This window comes from Heptranchias perlo, chromosome 9, assembly GCF_035084215.1.
Source record: "Heptranchias perlo isolate sHepPer1 chromosome 9, sHepPer1.hap1, whole genome shotgun sequence".
NCBI lineage: Eukaryota > Metazoa > Chordata > Chondrichthyes > Hexanchiformes > Hexanchidae > Heptranchias > Heptranchias perlo.
In genome coordinates, this window is record NC_090333.1 from 51,848,207 (window position 1) to 51,872,102 (window position 23,896).

The window sequence follows — 23,896 nt, forward strand, 5'->3', positions numbered from 1 at the left end:
AAACCATGTGTAAATGACCTGGGAACATTTGAAATAATATTTCATGTGAACAGTGACATTCTACATCACATGAAAATCAACAACTTACATTTGTATAATGATCAAAACAAACCAAAAAGCTTTACAAATAGGAAGAACGGACACCAAGATATGAGACAGATGTTAAGAGAGATGAATGCTAGGTTGAAAAAATAGGTTTTGAGAGGTATTTAAAAGGAAGACAGAAAACCAGAGAGGCAGAATGATTTAGGAAGGGAGTTCCAGACAGTAGGACTGAGGTGACCGATGACTCTGTCAACAATGGGTTTTGAAGAGGAGGAGGGATACACAGGTCAGAATCAGAGGAACGAAGAATGTGTAAAGGATAGAAGGTTGGAGGAGATTACAGAGATAGGAACAGTGTAATACAAATGTTTAAAGATGAGGACAAAGATCTTAAATTGGGACAGGGAGCCAGGGCAAGTCAACAATGACAGGGGTGAAGGGCACGTGTCACCTAGTGCAGAACAGGATGCAAGCAGCTGCATTTTGGATAAGTTGTATTATATCGAGGGTGGACAATGGAAGGCCAGCAAGAGCATTAGAGTAAATGAGTCTGGAGTCTGTGACAAAAGTATGGATAAGGGTTTCAATGGCAGAAGGGTGAGGCATTCAATATTGTGGAAATGGAAATAAGCAGTCTTGCTGATGGAGGGGTTGTGAAATTGGAAGCTCAATTCAGAGCTGACCATGTGCTAAGTTTGCCCATTGTTTTGTTCAATCTAAACGAGTGGCCAGGGTTGTCCTTGAAGTTGTAGACGTTTTGTCTGGAGAAACTCTGAAGAAACAGCATAAAGCCTGGAAAACAGCGGTAAGGTGAAGAGGCTGAGGAGACTGAGGCATTGTAAATTTGACATGGTCAAGCCAAATCTGACAATTGGCGACTTGACCAGTTGTGCCCCAGCTCCACTAGTGTTTGCACTTCTCTGACCTAAGGGAGCGAAGATAACAGCTTTACCAGGTGGAGTTAAAGAAGTGGGAGACGGTAATCAATTTACTGGGAACAAGGGTATTGGAGGTGGAAACGAGGGACCGGTTTAGTAGCTTAACAGTAGCAAAGGTGCCGTAATGGAGGGCCAGAGCAGAGAGTGTTGAAAATTAGAGGAAAATCGAAGGAGCTAAGGGAGATTTTTTTCCACAAATGATGAGGGTGGTGGAATTATGGGAGGGGAGGGAATATGGATGGTATGGGAGATGAGGAAGTGGTTAGAGGCGGCCTTATCAGCGATCGAGACTTTGGATGCAGAGACTCCACATGAGATAGCAAGGTCAAGGGGGTAGCCATGGATATGGGTGGGGGAGTTTATGTTAAGAGTGAGATAGAATGGCAGAGAAATTCTTTGGCTGGTGCTCAATAACTGATTCAGTTATCAGTCCCATCATGGTATCCCCCTGACCAGTTGTGTCAATCTTTCCTCTGCTCTAGAATGGCTGTGATTTAGCTTGGAGTGGCAGAGAAAACAAAGATTCATGAAGGAAATTATAGAAGAGAAAAAATTGTTCAGATATGACAAAACCCTAATAATTACATAATTTTATTTATAATCAATTACAGAAAAAAATCATTGTATAATAAGTCAGAAACTACCGTATCGGGAAGATTACATTTTTGTTTTAAAAACAGTAAAATACCCACTTTGTACTTTTACAAAGTATTTTTAAATCAACAGCATCAGGCTATATAATTACAGAATCTTTGTACATCAGTATTAATGGGTGCCCGCAGCAGATGCCAGCACTGACAAGGCAGCCCCGTCGCATTTACCGTGAAATTCCGTTACAGCAAGACAAACTCTTCATTACTCAACCTTTCTGCTTTCCTCCTTTGAGTCTCTGAGATCTGTACAGCTGATTCGGTTTTTGGCATGCAAAGTTTATCAATATCATAATCCCTAGCATGTCCCCTTGAAAAAGTAAAGAGTGGATATTTCTCCTTGGAAGACGGTGAATTCAGAACCTAAAGTTTAAATAGAAATAATAGTTTATGTTAAAAACATCTTTCAGAATTTGTTTTTACATTTGCAAATCGCTTCATTTTTTAAAAAAAACACTATATTTCACTTTTGACTTCGACATTCAGTTCCACCCCCCTCCCACCCCAGGTGGGCTGTGCTCTGCTACCTCTACCAAGAATGTCGTCATTCATGCATGACCCTAGCTAGGGAGTATCAGCAGGTTACAGCACAGCCAAACCTGAACCTTTTCACACCCAATGTCTACATACATGCACTTTTCCACAAAATTCACAGATTATAATTGAGAGCAGGAACCTTGGCTAATATTTCCTTTTCTGCATGAGGTCAATTGGAACACCCTACCACTGGCCCAGCTGAAATTAGTCAATTTAGCATAGACCAACGACCAAACCTGGGATCTTCCTGGTTTGTATAGCTCAGTATCATACCAGGCAGTATTATTACCAACTGGGCCTCTAGGGGAGCCAGTGATTACATTTTACCAATGTTGCAAGCAGACAGTTGGGTTGCACCCACTCACCTCACTGTTGAATGGCGGAAGATAGAACTTCATAAATGTGGACTCATATATACAGTGTTGCTCACTGACCTCTGACAAAACTTCAAATGATTGAAGAGAGCTGATGGCAGGCTCACTCCTTTCTGACATTATATATTTAAAGGCTGCCTGAGTTGTTTTTAAATTTCAATATCAACAATTGGTCTGTGCACAGTGATGCACTGCACTAACTGTGTAAGAGCGCCCTTTTCAGGCTATCTCCCTATTGACAGCAAACTGTAAATTTTAGTGAAATTTTCAGTGTTATATTGCACATTTGGTATTGGTGCATTGCAAAATATCACGATGCGTGACACCAAATCCGGAGCAAAAAACTGTGGACCATGAAAATTTAGCAAATCGGTGCTAAATTATGAAAAGGAACTCCAAATCCTGCCAAGTACTAGCAGTATCTGACACTAAAAAAAATTGTGTTCTCAAGTTAACCCTCTGAGCACCACAGACATGTTTACTGACTGGCGGCAGCACTTCCTGGTTTTGGCACGATTTCCATTTTAAAAATTGACGTTGCCACCATGTTAATCTCTGCAATCTAGGCTTTTCATTGGCAGGAAAACCACGTCAAATGCTGCAGAAAGGTCAAGGAGTACAAGGAGGGATAATGTATTACAGTTACATAGGATGTCATTTATGACTTTGGCCAGGGCATCTCAGTGCTGAGAAGCACAGGAGCTAGACTGAAGGAATTAGAACAAGGGGTTTTGTGAGAGAGGGACAGAAATTAGGAAGACAATGTCGCATTCAAGGACCTTAGAGACAAAAGGGAAGTTAAAGATGATGGAGTGGATGAATGAGCCAAGGTTTGCTTTTTAAGGATGGCGTGATGACCAGTTTTGAAAGAGAGAGACCATGGCCTGGATATTAACTCGGAGCCGGGGGGAGGGAGGATTTTCTGATGGGAAACCCGGAAGTCGGGGTTTCCAGCACGTTGTGACAATTTTGACTGTAGGTCGTCTTTCAAATTTGTTCAACAGGTTTCGCGCCCGACAGGCAACCAACCCTGTCAACCTGGCTGGCTGTCGGGCGCAAAACTTATTGAAAAAATTTGAAGAAGAGATCGAGACCAGGTTCTTCTGGGTATGGATGGGGGGATGGGGTTGGGGAGAGATCGGGTCTTTGGGGTTTGGGGGGGGGGGGGGGGGGGGAAAAGAGATTGGAGTCTTCGAGGTTTGGATGGGAGGAGGTGATTGCAGGGGCAGGTGGGGGAAGTCGGACATCGTGGCGGAGAGGGGGGCGATCGCAGGGTGTTTAATAGGTAAGCTTGGTGAGCCGTGGGGAAGCACTCCTGCTACTCCTGGCCACAAGCAGTGCAATAAAGGCACTTACCTCATGGAACCGGCCCTTCTCGCCTCCTTTTACCTGCTGGGATACCCACGGCCCAGGAAACCCAGGTTTAATTAGACATTAAATTCTAATACCTGTTGAATTAAATTTAAAATCGGTTATTTACATCTACTAATCACCTAAATTGGTCTGATAATTATCGACCCCCCCTGTACTAAGATCAGCCCACCTCCGGCGAATAGGTTACTCGCACGCAGCTAAACATGCCTCCTTTAAATCCGGAAGTGGGCGCGTTGGAGCCGGGTTGCGGACATGCTCCAAATTTTTATTATTTTAACTTGCCACCCGCCCTCCTCCAACCCACCCGTTCTTGGTGGTTAAAATTCCCCCCATTGTGTCTGAGGAAAGGGAGCCATTAACAATGTCATCGAGGTGGGGGCTAAGAAGGGAAGTTGAGTGGTCAGAAGGTGAATGGGAAAGGGATCAAGGAAAAGGAGGTGGATCTCATGGAGGAGATAGGATGGAAGAGCATGGGGGTGAAATGCTGTGCGCTTATACCTATTGGTAACTGAGTTGAGAAATGCTCCAAATTCATTTCACACAGAACCATTACAACCAAAAGAGAGGAGATATTTATCCCTTCAATCTGGGCTGCATTTGAACTCAAGTAACAGAGGTGAAAGTACAGCATCTAGCTTACTGCATCACCCACTCCCCAACAATGATTACTTAAGGTACATGAAGCTATTTTTCATATTAAAAGTTTGTGACTGATTCTTACAATATGATCATTTAGAAAAAAACAAAGGCAGAAAAGGAATTAAAAGAATTACGTACAGTACATTACAAAAAGCAACAGTTTGCTAATTATCTGACTAGATTTGAACCAAGGATAGGTTTACATCTGTTAAATCAATAGTTTTTACATTTAAAATTGCTAATTCTAATTTTTATGCAGAATAGAATCTTCAAGACAAATTAAATTTCCATACAGTAAAGCACATTTTCACACCCATTAATAGAATCATTTTTTCCAATTCAAACTTACTTTAATTGGTGGCACAAATGAAATAATCTATCAGAACTTCACAGTGTAAAGCTTCATTTAAGTCACAGCACTAATGTAGGTGATTTGCTAAGCTTCAATTTATTTTACTTTCAATATTGCCACCTGCTGGTGACAATATCAGACAGCTATTTGGAAAATGCTGCAAGGCCAAATGAACAAATTGGCTAAAAAAGAATTGGTTATTTCAACCCTGGATCACTCATTTGACAGGGCTGCGTTTTGGAATATTGCATGTAGTTTTTAACACACTGCCTCGAAAAGAGCATTGATGTGTTGGAGAGAAGAGCAACAATAATGACCACAGGACCCAAAAATAATTGAACTCGAGAGGAGGTGAGCTAACTGAAGTTTAAGATTATGAAGGGAATTGGCAAAGTTGACCCAGGCAAATTGTTCATTGTGCTTAAGGATTCAAATACCAGGGGACACAAGTTAAGAACAGATAGGTTATGAAAAAAGGAAATGAGGCAGAACTTTTTCACCGAAAAGGCAATAGAGATGTAGAATAAATCATCAGAGAAGTCTCTTGAAGCGAATAATATAAATGCCTTCAAGAAGCAATTATATGAGTTTCTGGAGAGGGAAGGATTAAGGGGCACGGTGAAAAGGTGGAGAGGTCAATCAAAAAGGGACAGGCTTGATGGCCTCTTGGTTTCTTCTATTCCTAAGAATTTCTATGTTCTTATGAAATTGAAACATGATCATGAGGTTATCTCAACTCATCATTTTTTGCCTCCAGCTTCTGACTGAGAGGGTAACTTGTCAATGTCTTCTCAATACACTGTTAGTGCTACTCTGCAAGTAACAAATGAGATGCACTTGACGACTATATTCCTATGAATTGCCCAGCTCCCCCCCACCACCCTATAAAGTGTGAACAGCAGTTGTCCAACCAACCATATTTTAGTTTGTGTGTATAGTTAGCTCGACTTTGGTTTCTGGAATTTGTTAATTTTGATTAAAGCATACGAACACTATGACACAAATGTGTTAACAATGAAGTAGTGGGTAGCACAATGGCTGTTCACCTGTAGGACCTAAGTTTGAATCTACACTAGACGGATGGGATGAAGCTTTCCTCGGCCTGGTGGCGATAAAAATCCTAAGTAAAATGTGTTTGAGCAATTTTAAGCTGATGGGTGCAGGCCCACAAAACAAAACTGGCACTCAATTGGCAGCATCACTCAGAGAGGCCAAAGATTGGTTAGTGAAAGAAACAAACAGTCACCCTGCTGCAGTAGTGGCTTATGGTAAATGTAAGATTCATAATATAGTAGAGAACCAAGTTGAATACAGCAAGTACAAAGGATATTTAAAAAAGGAAATAAGAGGGACAAAGAGAGGTATGAGAATAGATTAGCAGCTAACATAAAAGGGAACCCAAAAGTCTTGTATAAATATATAAATAGTAAAAAGGTAGTCAAAGGAAGGGTGGGGCCGATTAGGGACAAAAAAGGAGATCTTCTTGTGGAGTTAGAGGGTATGGCTGAGGTACTAAATTAATACTTTGCATCTGTCTTCACTAGAGAAGAGGATGCTGCCAATGTAACAATTGAGGAGGTAGTAGAGATATTGGAGAGGAGAAAAATAGATAAAGAGGAGGTACTTAAAAGACTGGCAGTACTCAAAGTAGAAAAGTCACCCGGTCCAGATGAAATGCATCTTAGGTTACTGAAGGAAGTAAGAGTAGAAATTGCGGATGCTCTGGCCACAATCTTCCAATCCTCCTTAGATATGGGCGTGGTGCCAGAGGACTGGAGGATTGCAAATGTTACACCCCTGTTCAAAAAAGGGGAGGGGGATAAATCTGGCAATTACAGGCCAGTCAGCCTAACATCAGTGGTGGGGAAACTTTTAGAAACAATAATCCAGGACAAAATTAATTAGCACTTGGAAAAGTAAGGGCTAATAAATGAAAGTCAACACAGATTTTTAAAAGGAAATCGTGTTTGACTAACTTGATTGAGTTCTTTGATGAAATAACAGAGAGGGTTGATGAGGGTAGTGCGGTTGATATTGTGTATATGGACTTTCAAAAGACATTTGATTAATAATAGACTTGTTAGCAAAATTAAAGCCATGGGATTAAAGGGACAGTAGCAGCATGGATACAAAATTGGCTAAGGGACAGAAAGCAGAGAGTAGTGGTGAAGGGTTGTTTTTCAGACTGAAGGGAAGTATATGGTGGTGTTCCCCAGGGATCAATATTAGGACCATTGCTCTTTTTGATATATATTAATGACCTGGACTTGGGTATAATTTCAAAGTTTGCAGATGACACAAAACTTGGAAATGTAGTAAACAATGTTGAGAATAGTAAAAGACTTCAGGAGGACATAGACAGACTGGTGAAATGGGCAGACGCAGAAAAGTGTGAAGTGATACATTTTGGTAGGAAGAATGAGGAGAGGCAATATAAACTAAATCTGATCCTTTCTCCACAGATACTTCCTGATTTGCTGAGTATTTCCAGCATTTCTGTTTTTATTTCAGGTTTCTAGCATCCGCAGTATTTTGCATTTGATAAACAAAATGGTACAATTTTAATGGGAGCGCAGGAACATAGAGACCTGGGGGTGTATGTACACAAATCTTTGAAGGTGGCAGGACAAGTTGAGAAGGCTGTTAAAAAAGCAGATGGGATCCTGGGCTTTATTAATAGAGGAAAAGAGTACAAAAGCAAGGAAGTTATGCTGAACCTTTATAAAACACTGGTTAGGCCTCAGCTGGAGTATTGTGTTCAATTCTGGGCACCACACTTTAGGAAGGATGTCAAGGCCTTAGAGAGGGTGCAGAAGAGATTTACTAGAATGGTACCAGAAATGAAGGACTTCAGCTATGTGGAGTGACTGGAGCAGCTGGGGTTGTCCTCCTTAGAGCAGAGACTGTCTCGAGGCGATTTGATAGAGGTATTCAAAATCATGAACAATTTTGATAGAGTAAATAAGGAGAAACTGTTTCCAGTGGCAGAAGGGTCGGTAACCAGAGGACACAGATTTAAGGTAATTGGCAAAAACACCAGCGGCGACATGAGAAAACATTTTTTTACGCAGCAAGTTGTTATGATCTGGAATGCATGCAAGGGTGGCGGAAACAGATTCAATTGTAACTTTCAAAAGGGAATTGGATAAATACTTGAAGGGAAAAAATTTACAGGGCTATGGGGAAAGAGCAGGGGAGTGGGCTAATTGGATAGCTCTTTCAAAGACCTGGCACAGGCACGATTGGTCAATTGGGTTCCTTCTGTGCTGTACCTACTACGATAGTCTATATTCTTCAAGATTGGGGCTGCAGTACATTGTTGGGGCAGAGTACAGCAAGCTTTAGTCTGCATCTAACCATGTTATACTTGACCTAGAGCTGCTTGATGTTGGCACTAAATGCCTGAAATGGAAAATGTACTATTCTCCAGCATCAGGACATGGGAATCTTGGATGATTTTTCTACTCCCTAGCACAAATACTCCAAAGTTCACTGTAAATGACCCTCACTACTGTCCCCGGCTGACAGCAACTAAGTCCCATTGAATCTGGGACCTTGCTGGTCTGTATGGCTCAATACCACACCAAGTTTGCATTTTCCCATTGACCGAGGGTAATGACAGTTTTTATATATTTCCAGAGAAGTAGTGGAGGAACACTTAGCTCAGCAGTCTTTCCCAACTTATTCCATCACCAATTCTTACCACTCACCTTTGTTACCTCCTCAATTATTTTTTCAAAATCATATTCGCTGCGTGAGTAAAACCCTATTGTGCAGCTGGGATCCATTTTACCAAATGACATTTTTTTCGGAGAAGGACAGTGATATGACTGAAAGTACAAAGTAGCAGAATTAGTCCATCAGCAAAAGCTCTGCCAGCTCCATATGATTCACTGACATATATTAGTCCAATACAGTTGTATGTAACATCAGCTTTCTTTCCTTAACATGCATTTTTCTAGGGGGTTTTAATCTGCATCTAACTTCTGCTATACCACACTTGAAAGTGCCTGAAATTGAAATATATTCCATTCCTCCATCATGAGCATCCCTCACCAAGTTTACAAAAAAATAAATTAATGGAAAAAGCAAAAGCTCAAAAATTACTCCAACTTCCTACATTACTGACAAGTAATTTTGACTAAGATGGAATTGTGTTTATATTAGGAATAAAGCATTCTTTAGCACAAAACTAAGCCATTTTAATTCACAAAGAGGAAAATAAATTCAGCATTTTACACCAAATACAAAACTTCACCTCAAGTGGGAAATCCTTTATGCTGACATCCACGGATGATTGGCAGTAATGAGGGTCCATGTAAATCAAACTGTCATCTTGAAGAACAAAACAGAAGATAAGAAATTCAAAAACACCTAATCAGACATCTTCTTCCAATCTCATCTTTACAGTATGTATAATGAGTAAAATAATGCCCAACACATCAGCTTGCCAACACACTGTTTGTTGTTTGAAGCCTCTGTTTTCAGACCAGATTGCATTCTGAACTGTCAAACTGCGCTGTCCAAGCAAAATTTTTACATAGCAATTTCAATCTTATTTAAAATTTTGCAAAAATTGCTTTAAAAAAATCGGTAAAGGAACCGTGTCTAGCTGAGCCCATGTTTGACCTCCAGTCTGTGCTACAATTGGCCTTAATGCTCTCTATGCTACAGAAAAGAAAAAAAAATCAGCCACTATCCAATGACTTATGGTGAAACGATCGCATGCAGGGATGTCAAGAGAGAACTGGATCTGCCATAGCTGGCTAATGTGTAGCATGGCTACCTGCACAAGGCACTGGAGGCAAGAGTCAGCACGTTACAAGTTTAGGATCTTGCTTTACAGTGGTGCTAGTCACTCTTGTAAGCAGTCCAAGTGTCTTAGTTTAGGGGTGCGCCTGTACTAGTGTCCAACTTTGCAGGTGATACTAAAATAGAAGGCACAGTAAATAATTCTGAGAATGAAAGAAAGCTCCAAGTATAAGATGGTTGAATGGGCAAAAAAGTGGCATATGGAACTCAATGCCAGTAAATGTAAATTGGTACATTTTGGTTAAAGAAATGAAATAATTATACTTTGAATGGGAAAGAGAAAAGGATTTCGAGGGTGGGGGGTGGGTGTCAGGCTCACAAGACATTGAAAGCAGCACCTTAAGTGGAGCAGGTTATAAAAAAGCTAATGGAATACTGGATTTTATAGTAAGAGGTATAGAATATAAAAGTTGAGACGTAATGGTGAATCTATATAAAACCTTAAGACCACAGATGCAGTTGCGCAGTTGTAGTTTTAGGCTCCATGCTATAGGAAGGATGCTGAGGCAATAGAGAGGGTACAATGCAGATTCATTAGGTTGCTTGCTGCCTGATATAAGAAAACAAAAATACAAAGAAACACACTGAAAAATTGGGACTGTTTTCATTAGAACAGAGGAGGTTACAGGGTGATTTGATAGAGGTATTTAAAATTATGAAAGGATGGGATAGAATAGATAGAAACAGATTGTTTCTAGTGATTGAGGGGTCTAGACTGAGGGGACATAGATATAAGATTAAATGCAAGAGATTTAGGATGAAGAGCAGAAGAAACTTCTTTTTACACAGAGCAAAGTAAGGCTGTGGAACGCACTACCAGAGTAAGTGATTGAAGCAGAGACCATGTCAACAGTTAAGAATAGATTAGATAGGTGGTTGAATGAAAGGGGGATGAATGGATATTGGAACAGGACAGGCATATGGGATTCATGTGAAGGATAAATACCAACACAGGCTGATTGGGCCAAATGGCCTGTTTGCGTGTTGTAATTTTAATATAATTCAATGTCCAATATCTAACTATTCGATAGTGTAACCCAAGGGTGTAACAACAGTATTCCTTTGTAAACGGAGCTGGATATTCATATCTTTCAAATTACAATCTCGTTTAATATATTGATAGATCATATTACAACATTACTTAAATATCAAATATATTACTATGCAAGGCTGCATTTTTTGGCCCATCTCTGACTGTCCTGAAAAGGTGGTGATGGGTCTTCTCCTTCAACCACCAAAGTCCTTGTGCTGATGGTGTTAAGCAAGAAATTCCAGGATTTTGACTCAGCAACAATGAAGGAACAGCGATATCTGTCCAAGTCAGGGTGCTATTTGACTTTGAGTGGAACGCAGAGAGGATGGCGTTCGCATGATATTCATGTTCTTGTCCTTCTTGGTGATACAGGTCGCAGGACTGGGAGGTACATTTGGAATCCACAAACTGATACAGCCCCTGATACACCCTTCCACAGTCCTGACTGAACCAGGGTTGGTCGCCCGGCTTGATGATGAAGGAGTGAGGGATGTGTTGGGCCATGAGGTTACAGATTGTGGTGTTATACAATTCTGCTGCTGCTCATTGATCACCTTGCCTCATGGATGTCTAGTTTTGGACTGCTAAACATGTCCTTAGTCTGCCCCACTTAGCACAGCAGAAATGTCTCACTACAGAATGGATAGTGTCTTCACTGAAGATGAGACTTTGTCTTAACAAGAATTGTGTGGTGGTCAGCCTGACAATGTTATTGTGGACAGATTGGTGAGGATGAGGTGAAGTAGGTTATTCCCTTGAGTTTCTTCACCACCTGGTCATTGAATTATATTAAAATTACAACATGCAAAACATGCCATTTGGCCCAATCAGTCTGTGTTGGTGTTTATCCTCCACATGAGCAGTGGTCTTAATCCCATGTGCCTATCCTGTTCCAATATCCATTTATCCCCCTTTCCTTCAACCATCTATCTAACCTATTCTTAGATCAGTACTCGACATGTAGAAGCACTGAATTGTCAGTTTTTTTTTGGGGGGGGGGAAGGCAATCGGCAGTAATTATCTGATGTGTTTGATGGCTATGTTTGACCAGAATCAATGTTGAGGGCTCTTAGGAACAAGCCTACCCAACTGTATACCATTGTGCCCCCATCTCTGGTGGATGTATCCTGCTTGATGGAATAGGACATACCCGGGGATGGTGATGGTGGAGTCAGGGATGTTGGCTGCTAGATAGGACCCTGAGTATGATTAGTCAGTCAATTTCCTGACTAGACAGCTCTCCCAACTTGTGCACCATGTGTTAATGAAGAGGGCTTTATAAAGTTGACTGAGCTGGGATTGCTGGAGTCTTGTCCTGATCTGATGCCTAGGTCATTGCCAATAGGTGGTTTCAGTATTTCTCTTACGATTGTGTTCTGTCGTGATTGTTTAAGACTGAGTGTCTTGCTAGGCAACTTCAGAAGGCATTAAGAATCAACCACACATTGTGAGCCTGGAATCAATTGTAGGACAGACCGGATCGGACCAGCAGGTTTCCTTCCCTGAAAGACATTAGTGAACCAGTTGGGTTTTTACAATCAGCAGTTTTGATGGCCATTTTTCCTGGTGCAAGCCCACAAATCACCACATTTGTTAAATTCAATTTCACAATTTGCCATGCTGGGTTTGAACTCACAACCTCTGGGTTGCTAGTTCAGTGTCATAACGGCTACACTTTTTCTTTTAGATTGCTGGCAAGAAATCTATATCTCCCTAAGCCATTTGGTTCCTTAAATTTTCAGCTCCTGCGTTACAACACTGAATCAAACACTAATATTACAGTAATAAAGCTTCTTAAATGCCAAAAGTAGCTTTATTGCTGTTATTTTTAATCTTTATTCTACAATTTTCTCTTATTCTCTCCTGAAGTCCTTGACTCCTTGCTGGTGCCCTCTAGTGCCTCACCCAAATAGGCATTATTCATGTATAAGCCCTGACAATGACAGGGTATTTGATCACAGGCAAGCTCGATCCTCCCCTCAGACAATGTCTAGATACTCTTATTTCCAGCAGGGGTTCCCGCTTTGTGATCAGTGGCTTGGATGACTTTCTCTCCCTTAATCCAGGAGCAGCGAGGTCAATTTTAGTATCACTGCTCTAGCTAATATCAGGTAATTTAATACAGCCCAGGGATCAGACCAGGAATCTTCCTGGTCTGTATGGCTCAGATAATGGCTGGATAAACTTGTTAAGCCATTGGGGGAGCCATCAGAGCACAAATGTCCAAGCTCTTTGTCCTTGTGGACCACTTAGGTTCATACCATGAAGCCACATTAATTTTAAATCTATGTTTCCATTAATCTGCGCATACCTTAAGCTGCTGTTACTAACAAATCTTGATGTTCCAATTTAGATTTATCCATCAATGAGGCAACAGCACTAGGAACAACTCTTTCCAAACCCATAACGTTCAAACAGGACAAACCAGGGAATAAGAAATATGAAGACAAATACAAGCGAGTTGCTTGAGCTTCATGGGCTGGAATGCCAGTGCTCACACGTGGCTGTAGTTTGGACTCATCTACTTGAGAATATTAATGCTAAACTGTACTAAAATTAACTCTTAAAAAGATTTAAGATAAAAAAAACTTAAATTATACCCATTACCTATATGAATCCCATAAAACTTTTTCCGTACTATTTTTTAAAAAAACTTTAATTTCACTCTGTTCCCAGCTAATATACTCTAATTATATAATGATACAGCACAGAAGGAGGTCATTCAGCCCAACGTGCCTGTGCCAGCTCTTTGAAAGAACTACCCAATTAGAGAGGGGGCGGTACTGGACCTAATTCTAGGGAATGTGGCCGGCCAAGTGGAAGAAGTGCTAGTAGGTGAGCACTTTGGTGACAGTGACCATAATTCGGTGAGATTTAAGGTGGTCATGGAAAAGGACAGGGAGGGGCCGGAAATAAAGGTTCTAAATTGGGGGAAGGCCGATTTTAATAGGATAAGGCAGGATCTGGCCAAAATGGACTGGGATCAGCTGCTTGTAGGAAAATCCGCATCGGAGCAATGGGAGTCTTTCAGAAGGGAGATTGAGACCATACAATGGCAACATGTTCCCGTAAAGGTCAAGGGTGGTTCCAAGAACTCCAGGGAACCTTGGATGTCAGGGGATATACGAGAATGGATTAGGAAAAAAAGGAGGGCTTTTGGCAGATACAAAAGGCTAAAGACGGAGGAAGCCCTAGAGGAGTACAAAAAGTGCAGGGGGATACTTAAAAAAGAAATTAGGAGATCAAGGCGGGGCCATGAAATAACACTGGCGAGCAAAATAAAGGAAAATCCTAAGATGTTTTATAAGTATATTAGGGGTAAGAGGATGACTAGGGAAAAAATAGGGCCCATTAGGAACAAAAATGGCAATGTGTGTGTGGAGCCAGCAGATGTAGGAGGGGTTCTAAATGAATTTTTTGCATCTGTTTTCACTATGGAGAAGGACAATGTAGACATAGAAATACGGCAGGGGGACTGTGATATACTCGAACATATTAACATCGAGCGGGAGGAGGTATTGGCGGTTTTAGCGGTTTTAGCAGGCCTAAAAATGGATAAATCCCCAGGCCCGGACGAAATGTATCCCAGGCTACTGTGTGAGGCAAAGGAGGAGATTGCGGGGGCTCGAACACATATATTCAGAACCTCTCTGGCCACAGGGGATGTGCCAGAGGACTGGAGAACCGCTAATGTAGCACCATTATTCAAGAAGGGGAGTAGGGAAAAACCGGGGAACTACAGGCCAGTGAGCCTAACATCAGTGGTAGGAAAATTATTGGAAAAAATTCTGAAGGACAAAATTAGTCTCCACTTGGAGAAGCAAGGATTAATCAGGGATAGTCAACATGGCTTTGTCAAGGGAAGATCATGTCTGACTAATTTGATTGAATTTTTTGAGGGGGTGACTAGGCGTGTGGATGAGGGTAACGCAGTGGATGTGGTATACATGGATTTCAGTAAGGCCTTCGATAAAGTCCCGCACAGGAGACTGGTCAAGAAGGTACGAGCCCATGGAATCCAGGGTGCCTTGGCACTTTGGATACAAAACTGGCTTAGTGGCAGAAGGCAGAGGGTGATGGTCGAAGGTTGTTTTTGTGACTGGAAGCCTGTGGCCAGTGGGGTACCACAGGGATCGGTGCTGGGTCCCTTGCTGTTTGTGGTCTACATTAACGACTTGGATATGAATGTCAAAGGTATGATCAGTAAGTTCGCTGATGATACAAAAATTGGTAGGGTGGTAAATAGCGAGGAGGATAGCCTCAGTCTGCAGGACGATATAGATGGGTTGGTCAGATGGGCGGAACAGTGGCAAATGGAATTTAACCAGGAAAAGTGCGAGGTGATGCACTTTGGAGGGACTAACAAGGCAAGGGAATACACAATGAATGGGAGGACCCTAGGCAAGACAGAGGGTCAGAGGGATCTTGGTGTGCAAGTTCACAGATCCCTGAAGGCGGCGGAACAGGTAGATAAGGTGGTAAAGAAGGCATATGGGATACTTGCCTTTATTAGCCGAGGCATAGAATATAAGAGCAAGGAGGTTATGATGGAGCTGTATAAAACACTGGTTTGGCCACAGCTGGAGTACTGTGTGCAGTTCTGGTCGCCACACTACAGGAAGGATGTGATCGCTTTGGAGAGGGTGCAGAGGAGATTCACCAGGATGTTACCAGGGCTGGAGCGCTTCAGCTTTTTTTTTATTCGTTCACGGGATGTGGGCGTCACTGGCAAGGCCGGCATTTATTGCCCATCCCTAATTGCCCTCGAGAAGGTGGTGGTGAGCCGCCTTCTTCAACCGCTGCAGTCCGTGTGGTGACGGTTCTCCCACAGTGCTGTTAAGAAGGGAGTTCCAGGATTTTGACCCAGCGACAATGAAGGAACGGCGATATATTTCCAAGTCGGGATGGTGTGTGATTTGGAGGGGAACGTGCAGGTGGTGTTGTTCCCATGTGCCTGCTGCCCTTGTCCTTCTAGGTGGTAGAGGTCGCGGGTTTGGGAGGTGCTGTCGAAGAAGCCTTGGCGAGTTGCTGCAGTGCATCCTGTGGATGGTACACACTGCAGCCACAGTGCGCCGGTGGTGAAGGGAGTGAATGTTTAGGGTGGTGGATGGGGTGCCAATCAAGCGGGCTGCTTTATCTTGGATGGTGTCGAGCTTCTTGAGTGTTGTTGGAGCTGCACTCATCCAGGCAAGTGGAGAGTATTCCATCACACTCCTGACTTGTGCCTTGTAGATGGTGGAAAGGCTTTGGGGAGTCAGGAGGTGAGTCACTCGCCGCAGAATACCCAGCCTCTGACCTGCTCTCGTAGCCACGGTATTTATATGGCTGGTCCAGTTAAGTTTCTGGTCAATGGTGACCCCCAGGATGTTGATGGTGGGGGATTCGGCGATGGTAATGCCGTTGAATGTCAAGGGGAGGTGGTTAGACTCTCTCTTGTTGGAGATGGTCATTGCCTGGCACTTATCTGGCGCGAATGTTACTTGCCACTTATGAGCCCAAGTCTGCATGTTGTCCAGGTCTTGCTGCATGCAGGCTCGGACTGCTTCATTATCTGAGGGGTTGCGAATGGAACTGAACACTGTGCAGTCATCAGCAAACATCCCCATTTCTGACCTTATGATGGAGGGAAGGTCATTGATGAAGCAGCTGAAGATGGTTGGGCCTAGGACACAGCTATGATGAGAGACTGGGAAGATTGGGTTTGTTTTCCTTGGAGCAGAGGAGGCTGAGGGGGGACATGATTGAGGTGTACAAAATTATGAGGGGCACAGATAGGATGGATACTAAGGAGCTTTTTCCCTTCGTTGAGGGTTCTATAACAAGGGGGCATAGATTCAAGGTAAAAGGCGGGAGGTTTAGAGGGGATTTGAGAAAGAACTTTTTCACCCAGAGGGTGGTTGGAGTCTGGAACTCACTGCCTGAAAGGGTTGTAGAGGCAGGAACCCTCACAACATTCAAGAAGCATTTGGATGAGCACTTGAAATGCCATAGCATACAAGGCTACGGACCAAATGCTGGAATATGGGATTAGATTAGACAGGGCTTGATGGCCGGCGCGGACACGATGGGCCGAAGGGCCTCTATCCGTGCTGTATAACTCTATGACTCTAGTCCCACTCCCCTGCCCTTTCCCCATAGCTCTGCAAATTTTTCCACTTCAAGTATTTATTCAATTCCCTTTTGAAAGTTATTATTGAATCTGCTTCCACCACCTTTTCAGGCAGTGCATTCCAGAATATAACAACTCGCTGCATAAAAAAATGTTTCCTCATGTCTATATTTTTTGCCAATTACCTTAAAGCTGTGTTTTCTGGTTACTGACCCTTCTGCCACTGGAAACAGTTTCTCCTTATTTACTCTATCAAAACCGTTCATGATTTTGAATACCTCGATCAAATCTCCCCTTAACCTTCTCTGCTCTAAAGAAGAGCAATCCCAGATTCTCTAGCCTCTCCACGTAACCGAAGTCTTCCATCCCTGGTACCTTTCTAGTAAATCTCCTCTGCACCCTCTTTTAAGGCCTTGACAGTGCCACCTCCTAAAGTGTGGTGCCCAGAATTGGCCGCAATATTCCAGCTGGGGCCTAACCAGTGTTTTATAAAGGTTTTGCAAAACTTCCTTGCTTTTGTACTCTATGCCTCTATTTATAAACCCAAGGATCCCATGTGTCAACCTTCTCAACTCGTCCTGCCACCTTCAAAGATTTGTGAATGTGCAACCCCAGGTCTTTCTGTTCCTCCACCCCCTTTAAAATTGTACCATTTAGTTTATATTACCTCTCCTCATTCTTCCTACCAAAATGAATCACCTCACACTTCTCTGCATTAAATTTCATCTGCAATGTCCCTGCCCATTTCACCAGCCTGTCTATGTCCTCCTGAAGTCTGTTACTATCCTCCACATTGTTTACTACATTTCTGAGTTTCGTGTCATCTGCAAACTTTGAAATTATGCCCTGTATACCCAAGTCCAGGTCATTAATATATATCACAGAGAGCAGTGGTCCCAACACTGACCCCTGGGGGACACCACTGCACACTTCCCTCCAGTCTGAAAAACAACCATTCAGCACTACTCTCTGCTTTCTGTCCCGTATCCACACGGCAACTGCCCCTTTAATGCCATGGGTTTCAATGTTGCTAACAAGTCTATTATGTTGTACTTTATCAAACGCCTTTTGAAAATCCATATACACGATATCAACTGCACTACCCTCATCAACCCTCTCCGTTACTTCATCAAAGAACTCAATCAAGTAAATCAAACAAATCCGTGCTGGTTTTCATTTAGTAACCCATATTTTCCAAGTGCCATTAATTTTGTCCCAGATTAATGTCTCTAAAAGTTTCCCCACCACTGACGTTTAGGTTGACTGGCCTGTAGTTGCCAGGTTTATCCATCTCCCCTCTTTTGAACAGAGGTGTAACATTTGCAACCCTCCAGTCCTCTGGCACCACTCACATATCAAAGGAGGATTGGAAGATTGTGGCCAGAGCCTCCACAATTTCCACCCTTCCCTCAGCAACCTAGGATGCATTCCATCCAGACCGTTTGACTTTTCTACTTTGAGCGCTGCCAATCTTTTTAGTACCTCCTCTTTATCTATTTTTATCCTATCCAATTTCTCTAGTACCTCTTCCTTTTAATTTTTTTAAACATTTAAAATAATTTATTTCTTCTTTTTCTGCCTCCCATATTCCCACCATACATTTTGGAGGTGCGATCAACTTGGAAAAATATTGGCAATTGATTCAAAAGCCAGTTTTCAAATAATTCATAGCAAAAATCTCAGGATTAACATGGCTGTGGACAAGACCAATTATTAACACTTTTCTCAATCTTAAACAGGAAGAGACTGCAAATGGTCAAGTACACTTGTCAGTGGGCTCCAAAGGAAGAACATGCTGATGAATAAACTCATTTACAGCCTATTAGGAATTAACATTGGTCTTTTTTTGGTTGCCTTACATCTGTAAAAGTTATTTTCTCAATAGTCTTGATGCTTTACTGTGATTTTGTACATTAAACTTAACTTTATATAATAAACTTCTTAAAGAGGCACTGTGCATATTTATTGAAGGGCATTTGGCTAAATCTTTATCTGTGTGAAAATATAGTATAATAAAAATACAATTCACATCAAAACATATTACAAAAAGTTGCCATTTTGCATGACATCACTATGTCGGAAATGACATTCGGACATTCTACCTATTCTTCCTTCGAGACAAAAGCTAGCACCTCTTTAGTTCAAAGTACTAAGCGCGAGAGGCCCACACATAAAGCGGGAGCGGAGAGCAGCAGGAGCGGACCGAGTGTGAGAGGCAACCGGCCCACATAAAGCGGGAGCGGAGAGCAGCAGGAGCGGATCTGGGTGTGAGAGGCGAGCAACCCACACAAAGCGGGAGCGGAGAGCAGCAGGAGCGGATCTGGGTGTGAGAGGCGAGCAGCCCACACAAAGCAGAAGCGGAGAGCAGCAGGAGCGGATCTGGGTGTGAGAGGCGAGCAGCCCACACAAAGCGGGAGCGGAGAGCAGCAGGAGCGGATCTGGGTGTGAGAGGCGAGCAGCCCACACAAAGCGGGAGCGGAGAGCAGCAGGAGCGGATCTGGGTGTGAGAGGCGAGCAGCCCACACAAAGCGGGAGCGGAGAGCAGCAGGAGCGGATCTGGGTGTGAGAGGCGAGCAGCCCACACAAAGCAGAAGCGGAGAGCAGCAGGAGCGGACCGAGTGTGAGAGGCAACCGGCCCACACACAAAGCGGGAGCGGAGAGCAGCAGGAGCGGACCCGAGTGTGAGAGGCAACCGGCCCACACAAAACGGGAGCGGAGAGCAGCAGGAGCGGATCTGGGTGTGAGAGGCGAGCAGCCCACACAAAGCGGAAGCGGAGAGCAGCAGGAGCGGATCTGGGTGTGAGAGGCGAGCAGCCCACACAAAGCGGGAGCGGAGAGCAGCAGGAGCGGATCTGGGTGTGAGAGGCGAGCAGCCCACACAAAGCGGGAGCGGAGAGCAGCAGGAGCGGATCTGGGTGTGAGAGGCGAGCGGCCCACACAAAGCGGGAGCGGAGAGCAGCAGGAGCGGATCTGGGTGTGAGAGGCAAGCGGCCCACACAAAGCGGGAGTGGAAAGCGGCAGGAGCGGACCCGAGTGTGAGAGGCAACCGGCCCACACAAAACGGGAGCGGAGAGCAGCAGGAGCGGATCTGGGTGTGAGAGGCGAGCAGCCCACACAAAGCGGGAGCGGAGAGCAGCAGGAGCGGATCTGGGTGTGAGAGGCGAGCAGCCCACACAAAGCGGGAGCGGAGAGCAGCAGGAGCGGATCTGGGTGTGAGAGGCGAGCAGCCCACACAAAGCGGAAGCGGAGAGCAGCAGGAGCGGATCTGGGTGTGAGAGGCGAGCAGCCCACACAAAGCGGAAGCGGAGAGCAGCAGGAGCGGATCTGGGTGTGAGAGGCGAGCGGCCCACACAAAGCGGGAGCGGAGAGCAGCAGGAGCGGATCTGGGTGTGAGAGGCGAGCAGCCCACACAAAGCGGGAGCGGAGAGCAGCAGGAACGGATCTGGGTGTGAGAGGCGAGCGGCCCACACAAAGCGGGAGCGGAGAGCAGCAGGAACGGATCTGGGTGTGAGAGGCGAGCAGCCCACACAAAGCGGGAGCGGAGAGCAGCAGGAGCGGATCTGGGTGTGAGAGGCGAGCAGCCCACACAAAGCAGAAGCGGAGAGCAGCAGGAGCGGACCGAGTGTGAGAGGCAACCGGCCCACACACAAAGCGGGAGCGGAGAGCAGCAGGAGCGGATCTGGGTGTGAGAGGCGAGCAGCCCACACAAAGCAGAAGCGGAGAGCAGCAGGAGCGGATCTGGGTGTGAGAGGCGAGCAGCCCACACAAAGCAGAAGCGGAGAGCAGCAGGAGCGGATCTGGGTGTGAGAGGCGAGCAGCCCACACAAAGCAGAAGCGGAGAGCAGCAGGAGCGGATCTGGGTGTGAGAGGCGAGCAGCCCACACAAAGCGGGAGCGGAGAGCAGCAGGAACGGACCGAGTGTGAGAGGCAACCGGCCCACACACAAAGCGGGAGCGGAGAGCAGCAGGAGCGGATCTGGGTGTGAGAGGCGAGCAGCCCACACAAAGCGGAAGCGGAGAGCAGCAGGAGCGGATCTGGGTGTGAGAGGCGAGCGGCCCACACAAAGCGGGAGCGGAGAGCAGCAGGAGCGGATCTGGGTGTGAGAGGCGAGCAGCCCACACAAAGCGGGAGCGGCGAGCAGCAGGAGCGGATCTGGGTGTGAGAGGCGAGCGGCCCACACAAAGCGGGAGCGGAGAGCAGCAGGAGCGGATCTGGGTGTGAGAGGCGAGCAGCCCACACAAAGCGGGAGCGGAGAGCAGCAGGAGCGGATCTGGGTGTGAGAGGCGAGCAGCCCACACAAAGCGGAAGCGGAGAGCAGCAGGAACGGATCTGGGTGTGAGAGGCGAGCAGCCCACACAAAGCGGGAGCGGAGAGCAGCAGGAGCGGATCTGGGTGTGAGAGGCGAGCAGCCCACACAAAGCGGGAGCGGAGAGCAGCAGGAGCGGATCTGGGTGTGAGAGGCAAGCAGCCCACACAAAGCGGGAGCGGAGAGCAGCAGGAGCGGATCTGGGTGTGAGAGGCGAGCGGCCCACACAAAGCGGGAGCGGAGAGCAGCAGGAGCGGATCTGGGTGTGAGAGGCAAGCGGCCCACACAAAGCGGGAGTGGAAAGCGGCAGGAGCGGACCCGAGTGTGAGAGGCAACCGGCCCACACAAAACGGGAGCGGAGAGCAGCAGGAGCGGATCTGGGTGTGAGAGGCGAGCAGCCCACACAAAGCGGAAGCGGAGAGCAGCAGGAACGGACCTGGGTGTGAGAGGCGAGCAGCCCACACAAAGCGGAAGCGGAGAGCAGCAGGAACGGATCTGGGTGTGAGAGGCGAGCAGCCCACACAAAGCGGGAGCGGAGAGCAGCAGGAACGGACCTGGGTGTGAGAGGCGAGCAGCCCACACAAAGCGGGAGCGGAGAGCAGCAGGAACGGATCTGGGTGTGAGAGGCGAGCGGCCCACACAAAGCGGGAGCGGAGAGCAGCAGGAACGGATCTGGGTGTGAGAGGCAAGCGGCCCACACAAAGCGGGAGCGGAGAGCAGCAGGAACGGATCTGGGTGTGAGAGGCGAGCAGCCCACACAAAGCGGGAGCGGAGAGCAGCAGGAACGGATCTGGGTGTGAGAGGCGAGCGGCCCACACAAAGCGGGAGCGGAAAGCGGCAGGAGCGGACCAGAGTGCGAGAGGCAAGCGGCCCACACAAAGCGGGAGCGGAAAGCGGCAGGAGCGGACCTGAGTGCGAGAGGCAAGCAGCCCACACAAAGCAGGAGCGGAGTGTGGCAGGAGCGGACCTGATAATAAACGATGTCATAAACACAGTAGTGAGAAAGAATCCTGACTTGAAAGATCAGGAAGTAGAATCAGTATAGGTGGACATAAGAAATAACAATGGGCAGGAAACATGGTGGGAGTAGTTTATAGGCCCCTGACAGCAGTTATACTGCTGGACAGAGTATTAACCAAGAAATAAGAGGAGCTTGTAACAAAGGAAATGCAATAATCATGGGGGACTTTAATCTTCATATAGACTGGACAAATCAAATTGGCAAAAGTAGTCTGCAAGATGAGGTCATGGAATGCATTCGAGACAGTTTCCTAGAACAATACATCGTGGAACCAACCAGGGAACAGGCTATTTTAGATCTTGTCTTGTGTAATGAGACAGGGTTAATTAGTAATTTCATAACAAAGGAACCTCTGGGTAAGAGTGATCATAATATGACGCAGTTCACATTGAGTTCAAGAGTGACGTAATTAAGTCTGAAACTAGAGAGTTAAACTTAAACAAAGCCAATTACATAGGTATGAGGGGCAAGTTGGCTAAGGTTGATTGAATGATATGATGGTACATAAGCAATGGCAAACACTTAAAGAAATATTTAATAATTCGCAACAAATATACATTCCAGTGAGGAATAAAAACTCCACGGGAAAAGTGATCCTTCCATGGCTAACTAAAGAAGTTAAGGATAGTATTACATTAAAAGACAAGGCTTATAATGTTGCCAACAAGAGTAGTAAGCCTGAGGATTGGGAGAGTTTTAGAAACCAGCAAAGGATGACCAAAAAAGGGAGAAAATAGAATGAGAATAAACTAGCAAGAAATATAAAAACAGATTGTAAGAGCTTCTACAATAAGCAAAAAGGTAAACGTGGGTCCCTTACAGGCTGAGACAGGAGACATTATAATGAGGAATAAGGAAATGGCAGAGGCGTTAAACAAACATTTTGCATCTGTCTTCATAGTAGAAGACACAAAACATACCAAAAATAGTGGGGAACCAAGGGGCTAATGAGAGTGAGGAACTTAAAGTAATTAATATTAGTAAAGAAAAAGTACTGGAGAAATTAATGGAACTAAAAGCCGACAAATCCCCTGGACCTAACGGCTTACATCCCTAGGGCTCTAAAAGAGGTGGCTGTAGAGATAGTGGATGCATTGGTTGTGATGTTCCAAAATTCCCTAGATTCTAGAACGGTCCCAGTGGATTAGAAGGTAGCAAATGTAACACCGCTATTCAAGAAAGGGTGGGGGGGAGAAAAAAAAGAGAGAAAACAGGGAACTTCAGGCCGCTTAGCCTGACATCAGTCGTTGGGAAAATGCTGGAATCCATTATTAAGGATGTGGTAACAAGGCACTTAGAAAATCATAATATGATTAGACAGAGTCAACATGGTTTTATGAAAAGGAAATCGTGTTTGACAAATTTATTACAGTTTTTTGAGAATGTAACTAGCAGGGTAGATAAAGGTGAACCAGTGGATGTAGTATATTTGGATTTTCAAAAGGCATTCGATAAGGTGCTACACAAAAGGTTATTACACAAGATAAGGGCTCATGGGGGTAATATATTAGCATGGATACAGGATTGGTTAACGGACAGAAAACAGAGAGTAGGAATAAACAGGTCATTTTCAGGTTGGCAGACTGTAACTAGTGGGGTGCCGCAAGGATCAGTGCTTGGGCCTCAGCTACTTACAATCTACATTAATGACTTAGACGAAGGGACTGAGTGTGATGTATCCAAGTTTACTGACGATACAAAGCTAG

At 44.9% G+C, this 23,896-nt stretch overlaps 1 protein-coding gene across 7 annotated transcripts in view; it reads right to left on the minus strand.

Moving 5' to 3' along the window:
- Positions 1-1,558: 1,558 nt before the first annotated feature.
- Positions 1,559-23,896, minus strand: part of atg4c (autophagy related 4C, cysteine peptidase) — a 58,585-nt gene continuing 36,247 nt past the window's right edge. For 6 of the 7 annotated variants that reach the window (XM_067990410.1, XM_067990411.1, XM_067990412.1 and 3 more), the window contains 3 exons: positions 9,168-9,244; positions 8,620-8,739; positions 1,559-1,996 (listed from right to left, as the gene is read on the minus strand). In XM_067990410.1, coding sequence (XP_067846511.1) covers positions 1,817-1,996; positions 8,620-8,739; positions 9,168-9,244 — 377 coding nt within the window. In that variant the 3' untranslated portion in view covers positions 1,559-1,816. Of the gene's footprint in view, positions 1,997-3,900; positions 3,993-8,619; positions 8,740-9,167; positions 9,245-23,896 lie in introns of all 7 variants that reach the window. The other variant, XR_010963871.1, reaches the window with a different exon arrangement.